Below are 18,708 nucleotides of genomic sequence, written 5' to 3' on the forward strand. Positions count from 1 at the left end.
ATACAAATGTAGCTTCCCCTTGAGCATATGACACATGTTCACAACATCGTGTACAGGGACCTGAACCAAATCAGAGACATCATTCCATCCCCAATCTGGTGCTTCGGGAAATACTTTCAGTGTTGCAATCTCTTCAGCAACTGCTCTCCACACAATTCTTTTGTTACTCGTTGTCGGCTGTTACCAGCGGAGCGATGTATCAGTACTTACCCCGTACAGGAGCACGCTGTTCTCCATCAGAGCGCCGCAGCAGCCCAGAAAGGCCACCAGCATTATGATGATGCCACCAGCCAGGAGCACGTAGAGGCCGGTGAAGAACTCCTCGATGCTGAGGTCGTTGACCCACTCGTTGAAGCCAGGCTCGGTCTTAAGCCACAGCGTAAGCGCCACCATGGACACGCCCACGAGCTGCAACAGTACAAGGCACGTGTAAAAATAAAAGCATTCGACAATGCCAAGAGGTCCACAACGTTCGACGTTCTACGGAAAACAGCAGCGAGTAATGTACAATGTATACAAGAACCAAGAGGGAAAAGATGAAGGTGAGAAACAATTGCTTCCGTTAGCAATTATAATCTGTATGGCCTGCGTTGTTAAGAAGAAATACGCAATATTCATTCGGACATCCGTGCCTGTCCGAAGGTACAGGCAATGTGGTGACTACAGCCGTTATGGAACACACGACAAGTATTTGCGGCTGCGAATACGAACAATCATCTGCTGTTTAAGGGAATTTCGACATCGAAACTTGGTGCCATTCCGGGGCTCGAACCCAAATTTCCCATTTTACGCGAGCGGTTGCCATAAGTGCTCTGGCTATTTGTGCACGACGCGCGGTCACACCCAAGCTTCCGTATGTTTCCGTTCCTGCAGTCACAACCTGTAATCTTATACGAGGGCTATAGACGAAGTACATTACGTTTTGGAATTAAAAATAAATAAAGTATTGGAAATTTTTTTGTTATATACAGATGAAAGCCACACTTAAATACTACTTTTCTACATAGTTGCCATTTAAATTAAGGCCCTTATCGTAGCGATGGACGAGCTTGGAAATTCCTTCGTCGTGAAATTCGGCCTCCTGCGCCTTCAACCACGTGGTTACCTCTTCTTGAAGCTGTGCGTCGTCATCAAAACTCTGCATAGCCAACCACTTCTTCATTGCTGCGAATAAGTGGAAGTCGCTCGGTGCCAGGTCGGGACTGTACGGCGGATGAGGAAACAACTCCCACTTAAAAGATTCGAGAACTTCCCCTGCGCTTGGTTTGTATTGCTCTTCTGAGGTTGTGCAGAGTTTGGCAATACCTTTGAGAGTTTATTGTAGTGTCTCTTTCCAGAAAATCCACGAAAATCACACATTTTCTGTCTCCCAAAAGACAGTCGCCATAACCTTCCTTACCGACATTGTCTGCATGCATTTCTTGGGTTTTGGGGGGGAATTTGTGCGCCCAAACTGCATTGACTGCAATTTTGTCTCGCAGTCCACATGCTTAACCCATGTTTCGTCACCAGGATCCGAATCGTCGCCATCTTTGCCATTTAAATTAAGGCCCTTATCGTAGCGATGGACGAGCTTGGAAATTCCTTCGTCGTGAAATTCGGCCTCCTGCGCCTTCAACCACGTGGTTACCTCTTCTTGAAGCTGTGCGTCGTCATCAAAACTCTGCATAGCCAACCACTTCTTCATTGCTGCGAATAAGTGGAAGTCGCTCGGTGCCAGGTCGGGACTGTACGGCGGATGAGGAAACAACTCCCACTTAAAAGATTCGAGAACTTCACGAGTGGCATTTGCCGTGTGGGCCCGGGCGTTGTCATGAATCAGCAAGATCTTTGAGGCCAACGTTCCCCTGCGCTTGGTTTGTATTGCTCTTCTGAGGTTGTGCAGAGTTTGGCAATACCTTTGAGAGTTTATTGTAGTGTCTCTTTCCAGAAAATCCACGAAAATCACACATTTTCTGTCTCCCAAAAGACAGTCGCCATAACCTTCCTTACCGACATTGTCTGCATGCATTTCTTGGGTTTTGGGGGGGAATTTGTGCGCCCAAACTGCATTGACTGCAATTTTGTCTCGCAGTCCACATGCTTAACCCATGTTTCGTCACCAGGATCCGAATCGTCGCCATCTTTCTCGTAAGCGTCCAAAAACGTTAACGATGCAGCCATTCGCTGATTTTTGTGGATCTCTGTCAAGATTTTTGGTATCCATCTTGCACAAAACTTGTGGTAACCGAGCTTTTCGGTAATGATTTCGTGCAACAAATTTGTGGAAAACTCATAGAGAGCTCCATTATTGTGCAATTACGGTTTTCACGGACCGCGGCATCGACGTTTTCGACAAGTTCGGCAGTCACTGTGCTGGGTCTTCCACTTCCCTCTTCGTCGTGAACGTTAGTTCGGCCATTTTTAAATTTCATGACCCATTGACGCACTCCACCTTCAGTGATTATGTTGTCCCCACACACTTCACAAAGCTGCCGATAGAGTTCTATTGGTGTACAGTTTTTTGCAGACAGAAACATTAATACAGGACGCACTTCACACTTCACGGCATTTTAAATTAACGCTGAAATTTCAAACTGTCACAGTAACTCAACGGAGTACAACGCGAACCTCTCAGTAGCACGGTAGGATGCCGACTGAGCGGCGGAATGCAATGACACCAAGATGTCCGCGCTAGCTCCACCCCTAACGGACAGAAACGAAAACGTAATGTACTCTGTGGAAAGCCCTCGTACATATTACGTAATTCTCGTATCGGAAGGGAACACTCATGCATGTCCGTGGGAACAATGCATCCTTCTTCTTCATTCTTAACAACACAGGCACCGCAATGTCGCATTTATCTAACGATGCCAGGCAGCGACTTTCAATTAAAATACGGGAACTATATTACGTGTGTACAGTGCAGGTTGTGACGCTGGAACGACGAGATATGGAAATTTGGGTCTGCCTGTGGTCGTTGCGGGGATAGCCAAAGCGGCTAAGGTGACCGCTCTCGTAGGGTGAAAATCTTGGTTCGAATGCCGGTCCGGCACAAATTTTCACTGTCGTCATTCCCTTATGCAGCTGATGTTTTTTCGTATTCGCGCTGCGAGTATACTTCATGAGAAGAAATGGTGTAGTCTGTCTTACCTACTGTTCAGGCTATGCAACGAAGAAGCACTGACGGATATCCTCGCTGAAAGTGAGGAACTATTCCAGGACATGTAATCTGTTAGAATATAATAAATATACAGTAGGCAGAGTGAAACAAGTCTGCTACTTTGGATGTAAAATAACACTTGATGGTTGAAGCAAAGACGATATTAGAAGCACACTAGCACCTGCAAAAATGATATTTCTATCCAAAAGAAATCTGCTACTACCAGACAGCGGCCTCATCTTGGGGAGAGAATTTCTGAGAATGTGCGTCTGGAGCACAGTATTTTAGGGGAGTGAATCATGGACTGTGAGGAAACAGTTAAAGAAGAGCATTGAAGTATCAGAAGTGTTGATTCTGAAAATTAGGTGGACTGATAAGAAATAAGGACTTTCTCCACAAGAAACGAGTTACGGCACCAAAAGATAACCTCGATGGAACTGCGGTGTGATGGGAGGATAAAAACTGCAGAGGAAAACAGAGACTGGAATACTTCCAAAAAATTATTGAAAATGCTGTATACATGTCTTCGAAAAACATTAAATTTCCTCTGGCCTGTCATAATGTTACTGTAGTTTCTGTAGAATTCACCGGCAGGCACAGCGAATTTTGTTTCTGTTGTTAAATATACATTCAGCTAACCTCATTATTGCGAAGATGTTTCTATTGATCATATCAAGGTTAATTAACCTGCAAATGAGGAAGTTCTGAGAGTCATTCTTACAGAGAAATATAAGCTCGTACTCGAACTGTGACTTGCTGAAAAACTTTTGCCATGTCAGCAGTCGTTAACGAATATTATGATTGGTATTTACATTACTAGTGAACTTTTTGCCTTGCGATGGATGTGAAAATGTACCACAGTAAATGCTGTTACCATTAATGTAGTGGTAATGGCATTCACAATCCTGTACGCACTATTTAAAAAAACGTTACATCATGGAATTAGTTCTGAGTAATAGGAACTCGTTGTCTACAAACATTAGGCGATACACAACATTATGTCAGCAAACCAACTGACAGCTGAAAATGGTCTACTAGGTAATTAAAAAATATCTCCTTTAGCTTGCGTGCTTTAGTAACTGTCTTTTTGTGAATACGTAGCCACTGACAACATGAAAATACATAAAATTAATTTAGCAAGTGGATAAGCTGTTGAGGTATACGCTTTGAGACAATTGTCACCAGAGAACAAAATGTTATTTGTTTCCTTTCTTAATTCAATCGAAAACCACAGTGATATACTTTTGCCCTTTTCTACTGGGTGATCTATAAATCACCTTTTTCCACTTGTCACAACAGTTTTTGTTTAAATTCGTGAGAAAACAGCGAACGTGAATCAGTTCCTGTCAAATTATTACTCAAGATTTTTTTCCGGAAACAGACAAAAGCATCCAACTACAATGTCTTGTTTTGCACGAGATGAGAAACAGGCAGTCACGTGCTCTGACCACGATGACACAGCACATTTATCGAAACTGCTCTCACGAGAATTTTAAGAAAAACAAAAGCATTTCTTCTGATTATTTGCCTGGTCGCCTTTTCGCAGAAATGAGGCGGAAACGTTAAAACGCCGTCTATCTCCATCTCCGGGAATTTCAAATATTGCGCTCAGAGAAGCAGCGATGGAAATAACTCACAGAGCTCCATGGTGCTGCGGAAAGAGCCATAACGTGAAGCTGGAGAAAACGAACGGGCGCTGAAATGTGATTAGATGTGCGAGAGAAATATAACAGCAAGGTCGTAAAAACGGCAATCAAAATAAGCAGACGAAAGCAAATTCAAGAGTCTGTAGAGGAAAATTGCAATTACCAAATCCATAAGAATAATATAAGCCGCACTACGGCGGCTGATGTTCACCCGCAATGTGAGAGGAAAATATTCTGCTTGACTTACACACGAAGGAATTCTGTGAGTCGGTATCTGAAGTAAATGGCATGAAACGGAAGAGTGCAATGAAAACTAAGTGCAATAGTAAGACGTTGATAGGTGCCTTCCAGAAAGAAGCTTATGCATAGTAAATTAGAAACCCCTTTCATTAGAACATGTAGCACCGACGGTAGAGCAGTCACAAATCTTCTGTAAAACTAAATCGATGGTCACAGAATACCTACCTACAGTAAAGTGTATTAAACTGCAAGTAGCGGTAAAAGAATATCAACGCCAATGGGCAGAAGCAGTGAAGGGTTGGAAATGATAATTGCATCAACAGTCGTCGACGTAATGCAATGGAGTACTATTTCTGTCTGGGCAACACATAACTAAAACTGGAACTTCAGAGAAAACTGTTATAGAATCTACGACGGCGTTCTGAAAAGTAATGCCCTTGATTTTTAATCTGAAAATTCTTAGTGCTTTTTAAATAAAGCAAACGTTATTAACATTCAATATCTTTAGTCTACATCGACACCTGCATCTACATTTATACTCCGCAAGCCACCCAACGGTGTGTGGCGGAGGGCACTTTACGTGCCACTGCATTACCTCCTTTTCCTGTTCCAGTCGCGTATGGTTCGCGGAAGAACGACTGTCTGAAAGCCTCCGTGCGCGCTCGAATCTCTCTAATTTTACATTCGTGATCCCCTCGGGAGGTAAGTAGGGGGAAGCAATATACTCGATACCTCATCCAGAAACGCACCTTCTCGAAACCTGGCGAGCAAGCTACACCGCGATGCAGAGCGCCTCTCTTGAAGAGACTGCCACTTGAGTTTGCTAAACATCTCCGTAACGCTATCACGCTTACCAAATAACCTTGTGACGAAACGCGCCACTTTTCTTTGGATCTTCTCTATCTCCTCTGTCAACCCCACCTGGTACGGATCCCACACTGATGAGCAATACTCAAGTATAGGTCGAACGAGTGTTTTGTAAGCCACCTCCTATGTTGATGGACTACATTTTCTAATCTAAGGACTCTCCCAATGAATCTCAACCTGGCACCCGCCTTACCAACAATTAATTTTATATGATCATTCCACTTCAAATCGTTCCGTACGCATACTCCCAGATATTTCACAGAAATAACTGCTACCAGTGTTTGTTCCGCTATCATATAATCATACAATAAAGGATCCTTCTTTCTATGTATTTGCAATACATTACATTTGTCTATGTTAAGGGTCAGTTGCCACTCCCTGCACCAAGTGCCTATCCGCTGCAGATCTTCCTGCATTTCACTGCAATTTTCTAATGCTCCAACTTCTCTGTATATTACAGCATCATCAACGAAAAGCCGCATGGAACTTCCGACACTATCTACTAGGTCATTTATATTATATATTGTGAAAAACAATGGTCCCATAACACTCCCCTGTGGCAGGGCAGAGTTACTTTAACGTCTTCGCGTTTACCTATTTGTCACCCTGGTGACTAATACATTTCTTCCAACAAGAGACCTGTGTGTTGACACCGTCAATGTATAATCCTTGACTTCGTTGACGGGACAACAACCACAACTCTGCTTACATCGTTTTATCACTATCAAAACGAAGTCAATGAAGATGTTATTTACCTTTTTGGAACAAATGAAAATCGGATGGGCGAAATCGGGCAAGTATGGAGGATGATCGTAACAGTGGACCCAAGGTGTCGGGATTGTTGCACGAGTCTCAGCGCTTGTTTGTGTTGCGGCGCTGCCATGCTGATGGAGAGGATGCTCCATGTGCGAACGAACCCTTCGAATTTGGGCTTGCAATTTTCTAAGGGTCACGCAGTAACCTCTCATGTTTTTGCTGATACCTCTAGGTGCGAATTCCAAATGCACGACTCCTAGAACATCCCAGAAGACTGTGAGCGTGACTTTGCCTACTGATGGCCTGCTCTTCAAATTTTTTTGTGGCCGTGATCCTCTGTGGTGGATCTCAGTGTATGCTGTTTTGTTTTAAGGTTCTGATTGGTGAAATGCACTTTCATCACGTGTCATAGTGTTGTTGAGATACCCATCACCCGCAAAACGCATAGATTTCAATTGGAGGCACATTTATGCTGTGAGAAACTCAACTGCTACACGCTGTTTCACACAAACCGACAATTCACGTTACACACAGACATGTTACATACTACAATTCGAAGTCCTCTATCGCCAGAGGGCTGCATCTAGCTCCAGCAGAGGGAGGACGTTGACCTAGTAATATGGATTACATGCAATGCCTTAGCCAATGTTGAGAACAGAATAAAAAAAATCCGACGCATTTACTTTTCAGCACACTCTTGTATTTTTGTTATTACATTAAGCATACTCAGTAGATGATAATATTTTTTAAAATTTTTGTTTATTTGCCAAATACGGACATAGCAGAAATCACTAACACAAGACACGATGCGAGGGCTATCTCCTGTGTGGATCAAAGGATACGAATCAAGAACAACAACAAATAAAAAAGAACGTGTTGGTATGAGCACATAATTACATACATTTAGGAGCTGTGACAAGTTCGTGGTATCAGCATTATTTCCTAAATCAGTAAACTATTTCACAATCATTGATTCTTAGTTACACTAACTTTTCATTTTTTTCGAAACATCGTGCTGAGTCACACAGCTATTGACAGACGAGGAAGTGGAAATTTAGTTTTTCCAGTAGGTTACACTGTTTTCGAAAGCCTTCTCTCCCTGATGAAGTGGACCTTACCAATCTCTGAATCTGAAACTTGATTCTGCATATTATTTTGGCGAAGCAGATAGCAGTAGCAGTAGTAGTAGTAATTATATTCATCGCTGGCTATCTTTTAAAAGAATATTCGATGTGTCATGGAACTAGAGTTCAAATTCTTTACAATTCTTGTTTGCGCACTTACAGGTCTAATTTTATATGGATAGGACAGATAGCCGGCCGTAGTCACATAGCAGGACCTACTCCAGCATTTTCGTGAAGTAATTTAGGGAAACTATGTAATAACAAAATTTATGTGACCTAATGGAGATTGGATCCCACAACTTAGCAAACACAAGGCCAGTTTGTTAAAAACAGTGCATTACCATACTGTTATCCTAGCGTACAGTAGAGTGAAGTTAATAACGTAAACAGCTAGTGCTACGGTATTCCCACATTTCCCTACATACACTCCTGGAAATTGAAATAAGAACACCGTGAATTCATTGTCCCAGGAAGGGGAAACTTTATTGACACATTCCTGGGGTCAGATACATCACATGATCACACTGACAGAACCACAGGCACATAGACACAGGCAACAGAGCATGCACAATGTCGGCATTAGGACAGTGTATATCCACCTTTCGCAACAATGCAGGCTGCTATTCTCCCATGGAGACGATCGTAGAGATGCTGGATGTAGTCCTGTGGAACGGCTTGCCATGCCATTTCCACCAGGCGCCTCAGTTGGACCAGCGTTCGTGCTGGACGTGCAGACCGCGTGAGACGACGCTTCATCCAGTCCCAAACATGCTCAATGGGGGACAGATCCGGAGATCTTGCTGGCCAGGGTAGTTGACTTACACCTTCTATAGCACGTTGGGTGGCACGGGATACATGCGGACGTGCATTGTCCTGTTGGAACAGCAAGTTCCCTTGCCGGTCTAGGAACGGTAGAACGATGGGTTCGATGACGGTTTGGATGTACCGTGCACTATTCAGTGTCCCCTCGACGATCACCAGAGGTGTACGGCCAGTGTAGGAGATCGCTCCCCACACCATGATGCCGGGTGTTGGCCCTGCGTGCCTCGGTCGTATGCAGTCCTGATTGTGGCGCTCAACTGCACGGCGCCAAACACGCATACGACCATCATTGGCACCAAGGCAGAAGCGACTCTCATCGCTGAAGACGACACGTCTCCATTCGTCCCTCCATTCACGCCTGTCGCGACACCACTGGAGGCGGGCTGCACAATGTTGGGGCGTGAGCGGAAGACGGCCTAACGGTGTGCGGGACCGTAGCCCAGCTTCATGGAGACGGTTGCGAATGGTCCTCGCCGATACCCCAGGAGCAACAGTGTCCCTAATTTGCTGGGAAGTGGCGGTGCGGTCCCCTACGGCACTGCGTAGGATCCTACGGTCTTGGCGTGCATCCGTGCGTCGCTGCGGTCCGGTCCCAGGTCGACGGACACGTGCACCTTCCGCCGACCACTGGCGACAACATCGATGTACTGTGGAGACCTCACGCCCCACGTGTTGAGCAATTCGGCGGTACGTCCACCTGGCCTCCCGCACGCCCACTATACGCCCTCGCTCAAAGTCCGTCAACTGCACATACGGTTCACGTCCACGCGGTCGCGGCATGCTACCAGTGTTAAAGACTGCGATGGAGCTCCGTATGCCACGGCAAACTGGCTGACACTGACGGCGGCGATGCACAAATGCTGCGCAGCTAGCGCCATTCGACGGCCAACACCGCGGTTCCTGGTGTGTCCGCTGTGCCGTGCGTGTGATCATTGCTTGTACAGCCCTCTCGCAGTGTCCGGAGCAAGTATGGTGGGTCTGACAAACCGGTGTCAATGTGTTCTTTTTTCCATTTCCAGGAGTGTAGATGACTGTACACGTTACACAGACTACGTACACTATACACACATTATTTCAGAATCCAACACTGCGCACATGATCAGCTGATATCAGGACCATAGTGACGATGATTAGTTCTCATTTTGGGTACCGCAACAGTCTTTCCTGAAAAACTGAGTCAGTATGTCTCCGTAATAGTGAAAGCTAAGCTCAGAAAAAGGATAAGATTTTAGTATTACAAATGGCAGCGCTAGTGAATAGAGTTTTCTCAGAAAAGAGAAAATACACTATAGTGTAAACGTCTGGTGTGAAATAGCAAGTATTTTATAAGTATTATGTTCTAGGCATATGTTTCCACAAAACCCCTACTCCTATTTATCTAAGTAATTCTTCACTGTGTAGAGTGTATTAATAAACAGAAACTTTTAGCTGTTTCTACAAATAAGTTCGTTTTACTAATATCCTTAATCCTTTTAGGGAACTTATTGTTCAGTTTCATTCATTGGTAGTAACTGCTGTTTTCAATGTTACGTTTAATCTACCTTGCTAAGAGAAGTTCAGTTTAGATGATATTCTGTGGCCACAGTCGTAGCTGTTAGTGCAGTAATTATAGAAGTTAATTTTTATGCGCAAAATATGATTAGAAAATGTACCCACATATTATATTTAGAAACTCCAACATCTGATCAGGGCCTGATCGCTAGATTTCATTTTTACTGCTATGGACGATTCCTATAGTCTGAAAAATTTTGGGGTTGTTCCCCAAAAGGAATACCCTAGCTAAGCATTGAGTGTGTGTATATATACAGTATTATATGTGAGGAAAAGACAGTAGCAGTTGCACATTGATGACAGGACCCTAAGGACATAACCTGCTACTGGTATTCTGTTTGGAAGTAACATTGTGTGTCCACACCACTTCAACAGAGATTTTGTGTTTCTTATGGAGTCTGTAGAGGTACTATACGCATTTAATTTAATAGTGTCAAATTTAAATTCAAGGAATTTATGATCTTTTAGTTCGATATAACTATACTGCTATTGATCAATCGTAATCTTCATTGAGAGTTTCATTTACTTTCTCTTCCAGGCAAACTGGCATGAATTTCCATGTTACATTTATTTCAGACTGCCACAACGGCTAGGGGAAACTGAAAATTTCAGGTCTCTTAAAACCGGCAAATTAAACGGCTACGCGCTGCATTTGTCTCGTCGAGAAGTACTGTGCTGTAACCAAGAAGTAGCAAAATGCATTTTGAAAATAGACGAAGCTGATGGTATCTCAGTTGCTAAAATAGTACACGAGAACACACTGGACGTAATTTTATGAACGTTAGATGAGTAGCAGAGTTTGTATAAAGAGATCACAAAAAACTTCAACGAAGCGAAGGATATTTGGAGTATAGCAGTTAGCGATACACTTCATTACTTAGTATGACACGAAACCACAAACAAAAACAAACAAACAAACACAGTCCAAAGGACTTGAAGGGACAACGGTACCGACCGACAGCCTTGTCACCCTCAGCGCTCAGGGGTTACTGGATGCGGATACGGAAGGGCACGTGGTCAGCACACCGCTCTCCCGGCCGTCCAAGTGCTAGCCAAGCCCGACGCCTCTTAACTTTGGCGATCTGACGGGAACCTATGTTACCACTGCAGCAAGGCCGTTAGCAAACCATAACCACTGTAACTTTAAAAAAAGTCGTACTTCGTGATGTCTTTTACGGAGAATGAAAGGAAGGTTAGGATTCAGTGTTCTATCCACGACTAGATTATTAGAGACACGAGCTACGACCGCGGGAAGATGGGGAAAAAACTCAGTCGTGCCTTTTCAAGGGAACCGTTCGGGAACCATCCTCAGGCTATTTAGAGGAATCAAGCAATTCGTTAGTCTCGATGGCCAGACGGTGATTTGAACCGCCGTGTTCCCTACAACGAATCCACTGTCTTTCCTCTGACCTCTTCGTTCGGTACGTATTTGACAATTTACGGGTTTTACTTGTCTAAAAGCTTACTTTTGTTCCGAAGCTCTACATCAGCGTACACATACGAATTTATTGATCTTGGGAGTCTCATTAGCCTCGGTTAAATACAATGAGGCATTTTACTTATTTGTTGTTTACTTATACTGACGAATTTTGAAGTTCATACTTACGTTGTAATGAATGTTCTAGTTTCGACAACGTGTGAAATAGTTTATAAGGGAATAAACATAATAATTGCAAAAAATTACTTATCTTACACGGCCGTCTCAATGTCAGGGCTTGTTCCTTTGTTTCGGCGTAACCTATGGGAAGGTTTTGTCATGGGGTTCACCTGCATGACAGAAGCTAAAATGTTGTGAATCTCTTGTCCATCTAGTTTTGTTGTTATTTTCTTGAAATAAGACTTCTGATAACATTGTAACAAACAGTTCTTCAATAATACGTTACATATCTGGTTTCCACCACAGAGAGAACACAGTAATTTCAACCTGCAGTGTTAATCATCTGAACCTGTCTGAAGGTGTCTAGCCCTGGGGTTGGGTTGTTTGGGGAAGCAGACCAGACAGCGAGGTCATCGGTCTCATCGGATTAGGGAAGGACTGGGAAGGAAGTTGGCCGTGCCCTTTGAAAGGACCTATCCCGGCTTTTGCCTTCTAGCCCTGACTGTCCCTGTCTGACACGGTCTCTCGCGCTTGGCACAAATAAATCGTATATGTGTCCCGGAACCTTCGAGAACAGGAAAAGGTTCTCATTAGTACTAACATCACTTTTTAAATTGAAACTGTTTATTTGTTTCAATTTATAAACTGTTTTCCGAAAATAATTTTTGAAATTAAGATTTATAGACCTAATGATTAATAACAAAACTGCAAATTTTGTTTGAGGATAAAACTGAAAAATACACAGCATTGTTTCTAACATAGATTTCATTTCAGATCATATACTTTTAAATTTATGACTAGTAATTTTCATTGTGTAAGATCGATATCTAATAATATATTGCAAAACAAGCTGAAAGACATATTTACGGAAAAGTTTTATTTGAAAGTTAGAAAACCCTACAAGCTTTCATAGATAAGAAATTAATAATTTGTGAGACAAAGTCAACTCAGGTTCGGCTAAAATTTAAATGGTATCGAGAAATTCATTAACTGAGCAGAAGTTTCGATGAGGCTAGATTCACTATCACGCAGAGATTTGAATAATCATATACGGCTCCCGGTCTGCTTATCTCCTCTAAGAGCTGTGGTTCATAATTTCCACTGATCGGCGGAATCCTGTCTGTAACTTGCTTAAGTGTGGCCACTAAGCGAGATGGCGCGGTAGACGAACAAATAACAGCAAATGGTGGACAAAAATATGAAAACGTAATAATTTCAACATATTACCATGCCTAATACGGTAAAGGAAAATCGTTGGCATTGAAAATAGCTTCCAGTCATGTCGCAATGGATAAATACACGTCCTGTATGCAGAATGAGATTTTCACTCTATAGCGGTGTGTGCGCTGATATGAAACTTCCTGACAGATTAAAACTCGGGACTCCTGAGTTCGTGTCTCGGTGCGGCACACAGTTTTAACCTGTCAGGAAGTTTCACGTCCTGTATAGTTTACAAGGGAATAATACAAGATATACGCTTCTTCCTACATAATAGGGTCATGTTCTGATGGATAGCGATCACGCGCCGTTCTCTCGAGAGTAGACAACAAAGGCTCAACAATACTGAGATCTCGTGATTTTGGTGCTTACTAGAGGAGATTCTCACTAAACCAGTCAAGCGAGCAGTGTGAACAGGGGTCCTGTCTGCTTGGAACAGGATTCGACCATTTGGGAACAAACATTATACAAGGGATCCACCTGATTAGCAAAAATTGTCACACAATTCCTGGCAGTAATTATAGTGCCCATGAAACACCACGATATGACTCCCCAAACCATTACCGAAAGCCCATAATCTTTCACTCTTGGGACATAAAATCGGACAGAAATTTGAAACAGTATGGATCAAGACTCATTCGGCCAAATTGCGTTTCTCCATTGAGCATATCCAAGGTTTTATGTCTTTGACACCACGTTTTCCCGTATCACTGATGAGTGGTTTTGAAATGCCGCTCGCCCCGAAATTCCCTGCTTATGGATGTCCCTTCGTGTTGTTTTGATGCAGGCGTGGTTCGCGATTGCGACGTTCAGTTCTATAGTGACTTCTACAGCTGTCAACTGCTTGCTTTTTGTCACAAATCCTCTCCAGTGGCTGTTTATCATGACTACTTAATTCGTTCTTCCGGCTTGTGACCTAGTGGATGATGAGTTTTTGTTTTCCCTGTAAGCGGTATCAATTTTCTACACTACTAGACACTGAAATTGCTACACCACGAAGATGACGTGCTACAGACGCGAAATTCAACCGACAGGAAGAAGATGCTGTGATATGCGAATGATTACCTTTGTAAAGCATTCACACAAGGTTGGCACCGGTGGCGACACCTACAACGTGCTGACACGAGGTAAGTCTCCAACCTATTTCTCATACACAAACAGCAGTTGACCGACGTTGCCTGGTGAAACGTTGTTGTAATGCCTCGTGTAAGGAGGAGTAATGCATACCATCACGTTTCCGACTTTGATGAAGCTCGGATTGTATCCTATCGCGATTGCGGTTTATCGTATCGCGACATTGCTGCTCGCGTTGGTCGAGATCCAAGGAGCGTTAGCAGAATATGGAATCGGTGGGTTCAGGAGGGTAATACGGAACGCCGTGAAGGATTCCAACGGACTCTTATCACTAGCAGTCGAGATGACAGGCATCTTATCCGCATGGCTGTAACAGATCGTGCAGCCGTGTATCGATCCCTGAGTCAACAGACGGGGACATTTGCAAGACAACAACCATCTCCACGAACAGTTCGACGACGTTTGCAGCAGCATAGACTATCAGCTCGGAGACCATGGTTGCGGTTACCCTTGACACTGCATCACAGACAGGAGGACCTGCGATGTTGAACTCAATGACGAACCTGGGTGCACGAATGGCAGAACTTCATTTTTTCGGATGTATCCAGGTTCTGTTTACAGCATCATGATGGTCGCATTCGTGTTTGGCGACATAGCGGTGAAGGCACATTGGAAGCGTGTATTCGTCATCGCCATACTGGCATATCACCCGGCGTGATGGTATGGGGTGCCATCGGTCACCTCTTGTTCGCAATGACGGCACTTTGAACAGTGGACGTTACATTTCAGATGTGTTACGACGCGTAGCTCTACTCTTCATTCGATCCCTGCGAAACACTACATTTCAGCAGGATAATACACGACCGCTTGCTGAAGGTCCTGTACGGGCCTTTCCGGATACAGAAAATGTTCGACTGCTGCCCTGGCCAGCACGTTCTCCAGATCTCTCACCAATTGAAAACGTCTGGTCAATGGTGGCCGAGCAACTGGCTTGTCACCATACGCCAGTCACTGCTCTTGATGAACTGTGGTATCGTCTTGAAGCTGCATGGGCAGCCGTACACGTCATCCAAGCTCTATTTGACTCAATGCCCAGGCGTATCATGGCCGTTATTATGGCCACAGGTGGTTGTTCTGGGTACTGATTTCTCAGAATCTATGCACCCAATTTGAGTGAAAATGTAATCACATGTCAGTTCTAGTATAATGTATTTGTCCATTGAATAGCCGTTTATCATCTGCATATCTTCTTGGTGTAGCATTTTTAATGGACTGTAGCGTATATGGTGCCTCTTGCAACACCATACGTTTTAGTTACCTTTGTTAGAGAAGCAATAACCTCACGAACACCAACAATTTGCCTACGTCAGAATTCACTCAGCCCCGACATAATACACATAACCGCACATAACGCTTTTCGGGCTATGGATGACACTTGCAATATATTGAGGACATTGCACAAATACCGCTCGTAGTCATATACAACAGTGTAACCTTCAGTCGTGGCTAGAATCTGCGTTAATGTTCAACGATGTATTTGTCGCGGTATTTTCATATTTTTGTCCAGTTCTTGTATGCTCCCCAGGCCACCTTACGGCTGTTGGTGGAGTATATTTCTTATGCGTTTACCTTTCCCCTCCTTCCACGTTTCATTCACGACGGGTACGTGGGAAGAATGACCGTCGATAAATCTATGTTTCTGCTCACATTTCACTTATTTTCTCGTTGTGGTCATTACATGAGACGTATTTGCGAGGAAGTAATATATTGACCAGAGCTTCTTGAACCTACAGTCTCAAATTTCGGCAATAAACTTTACCCCTGTTCCAAAACGCCTCTCTTGCAGTGGTTGCCACGTCCGTAAAGTTCTCGCTGTGGCTAAACAAGCGTTTAGCTCTTAACAGGGTCTTCAAAAATGGTTCAAATGGCTCTGAGCACTATGGGACTCAACTGCTGTGGTCATCAGTCCCCTAGAACGTAGAACTACTTAAACCTAACTAACCTAAGGACATCACACACATCCATGCCCGAGGCAGGATTCGAACCTGCGACTGTAGCAGTCGCACGGCTCCGGACAACAGGGTCTTCCTTAACACTTTTATCAATCCAATTTGGTAAGGATTCTAAACTGGTGAACCGCAGACAAGATTCAATCTCAAAAATGTTTTATTAACCCAATTCTTTCGTGAAAGACTTACATTTCTTTAAGACTCTCTCTTTCCAACATCTCCTCTTCCTCTTTCCTGTCCATTTCGCCTCCCTCCTCTTTATCTCCTCCACCTCCATATTTGTGTCCATCTCCTTCCATATCTCTGTCTGTCTATTACCTCCTCTCCCTTTTTCTTTTCACTTTATTACCTGCAACCCAGTAGGAGGTTGGTGTCTTTTACCGCACAGCATTTCTCTCCAGATCGTAAGTAACACGTGTACCAAGTTTTTCCTTCAAATTAATTTAGGAGTTTAAGACGAGTTTTTCCCCGGGCTTTGCTAGCGTGCATACATATCACACATATTTCACATGTATTTAATAAATTCACACATATTTGTAAGCATATGTCATCTGTATCTCTAACGAAGGTCACTCTGCTTTCGTTTTATAGCAGCTCGAAGTTAATGACAGCATTTCTCTCCAGATCGTAAGTGACACGTGTACCAAGTTTTTGCTTCAAATTAATTTAGGAGTTTAAGACGAGTTTTTCCCCGGGCTTTGCTAGCGTGCATACATATCACACATATTTCACATGTATTTAATAAATTCACACATATTTGCAAGCATATCTCATCTGTATCTCTAACGAAGGTCACTCTGCTTTCGTTTTATAGCAGCTCGAAGTTGATGACGTCGTTAGATGTGTCATATAGTGTCATAATTTTGTAGACACTTTCAGCGGCATATGTGAATAGCTTTAGCACTAAAGAAGTAACGAATTAAGACGTCATGCATGACGCGGCAGTTCTTCACGCATCTCGGTGTTTATGACGTCATATCTCCTGAACGGTGATACAATTTTGCAAGTACATTCAGTTTAACATGGGAATGCTGTCCGAAAAATTGGTGGCGAATATAATTAGTAGTAAAAAATTAATAAATGGAAACGTGATGCCTGATGCAGCAGTTTTCTGTATGAACAACGAAACTGTAGTAAGGAATAACTTTTTTCCTTTCATCATTTTGTGGGAAGTATCAGCGTGAAAAAGCTTTGTAACGCTTTGAAATTATGTCTAAAGTTTGATTCAAGTCAGCAAATGCGGTCACTCTTAAATATTGGATGAGTGAAGTCTTGATAGTCGTGCACTGTTAGTTAAACTTCTTTTTCAGCCCGACCCCCACCCCTTTGATATGTGCTTCTTACCCACACAGTGTTTCTTTCCGGATAGCAGGCGATATTTGAACCAAGTTTAGTCCAATGGTTTAGGAGGAAATCTGGCACATATATACGAGGGTTGTCTAGAAAGTAATTTCCGATCGGTTGCTAAACACCAAAGTGAAAATCAGAAACATTTTATTTGCAAGAATTAGCTACACTTTCCAGATATTTCTTTACATAGTCGCCGCTCCAACTTAGACATTTGTTGGAGCGTTGTACCAAATTCCCAACACCATCATCATAGAAGGCAGCCGCCTGTGCTTTCCCGTAGTTCTCTACATTGCTCTATAGGGCGTAGCCTGCGCCCAAGTGTTGCCTTCGTACTCTGTGTTTCATGTGAACAGAGTTGATACTCAGGACGAGCCAATTAGGGCTGTGTTGTGGGTGATCGAATACTTCCCATCGAAAAGGCTAAAGGAGCGTCTTCACTGCCCCTGAAGAGTGTGGCTTAGAATCGCCATGAAGAAGGAAGTGCATGGTAGTTGTGTTAAGTGGGCTGCATTCATTAAGGCGAAGCCTTTCAGCGGACCCTGCCACTTGGCGGGAGACATCGTTGTTCTAGGCTCCTATACTCGCTCACAGTGCGCTCGCAAGTGAAAACAGCGTCTTGATGGGATCGATAGTAATACTAAAGACACTACCCAACACATCTGTTCAAAGCTTCATCGGATGGTCTCCATTTTGCGACCGATCGGAAGTTACTTTCTGGGCAACCCTCGTATGTATATTCATTTTTATAATATTTATAGAGTTCAATTCTGAAGAGTAACGATCCTTTCTTACATCCACACTTAAATACATTTTCGAACTTGTTACTTTAGAAATAACATGATGGGTTCAGCAAGAAAGTCCTGAATCCAATCACAAATCCAGTCCGATAGTCATTAAGGTAGTATTTGTTTCACTAAACGACAGTCAGGAATCAAGAAAGGAAGCCAGTCAAAGAATATGGCACCGAAGCAATGGATATGTCTACGGCGCTTTAGGCCTTATAGACTACTAAGCGAGAAAAGTTTCGTAGGATCTCTGTTTGCCGAAACAATCCTGATTTTTATAGAGCTTTTGTTTTCCAAAAACTTTCAGTTCGTGAGCATAAAATATGTTACATATATCTGCAACAAATTTTCCGCGACATAGGAATATATTACTCTAGTTACCCAACTGGAAAATGGGAATAATGGGAATAATTAATCTGCACTTTTGGCAGTAGCTTGTTACTCATCGTTGCTCCAGCGATGCTTCAGCCAAAAATCAGAAAATAGGTCCATTACTAAACAAATACCAAAATTTGTTTTTCATGGAG

General features: G+C 43.2%; 1 protein-coding gene across 1 annotated transcript in view; it reads right to left on the reverse strand.

The window, feature by feature from the left end:
• Positions 1-18,708, reverse strand: part of LOC126281881 (tetraspanin-2A) — a 978,340-nt gene that overhangs the window by 242,382 nt on the left and 717,250 nt on the right. Inside the window, exon 2 of the mRNA XM_049981194.1 lies at positions 211-408. Coding sequence (XP_049837151.1) covers positions 211-408 — 198 coding nt within the window. The remainder of the gene's footprint in view (positions 1-210; positions 409-18,708) is intronic.

The sequence above is a fragment of the Schistocerca gregaria genome, chromosome 7 (assembly GCF_023897955.1).
Source record: "Schistocerca gregaria isolate iqSchGreg1 chromosome 7, iqSchGreg1.2, whole genome shotgun sequence".
Taxonomy (NCBI): domain Eukaryota; kingdom Metazoa; phylum Arthropoda; class Insecta; order Orthoptera; family Acrididae; genus Schistocerca; species Schistocerca gregaria.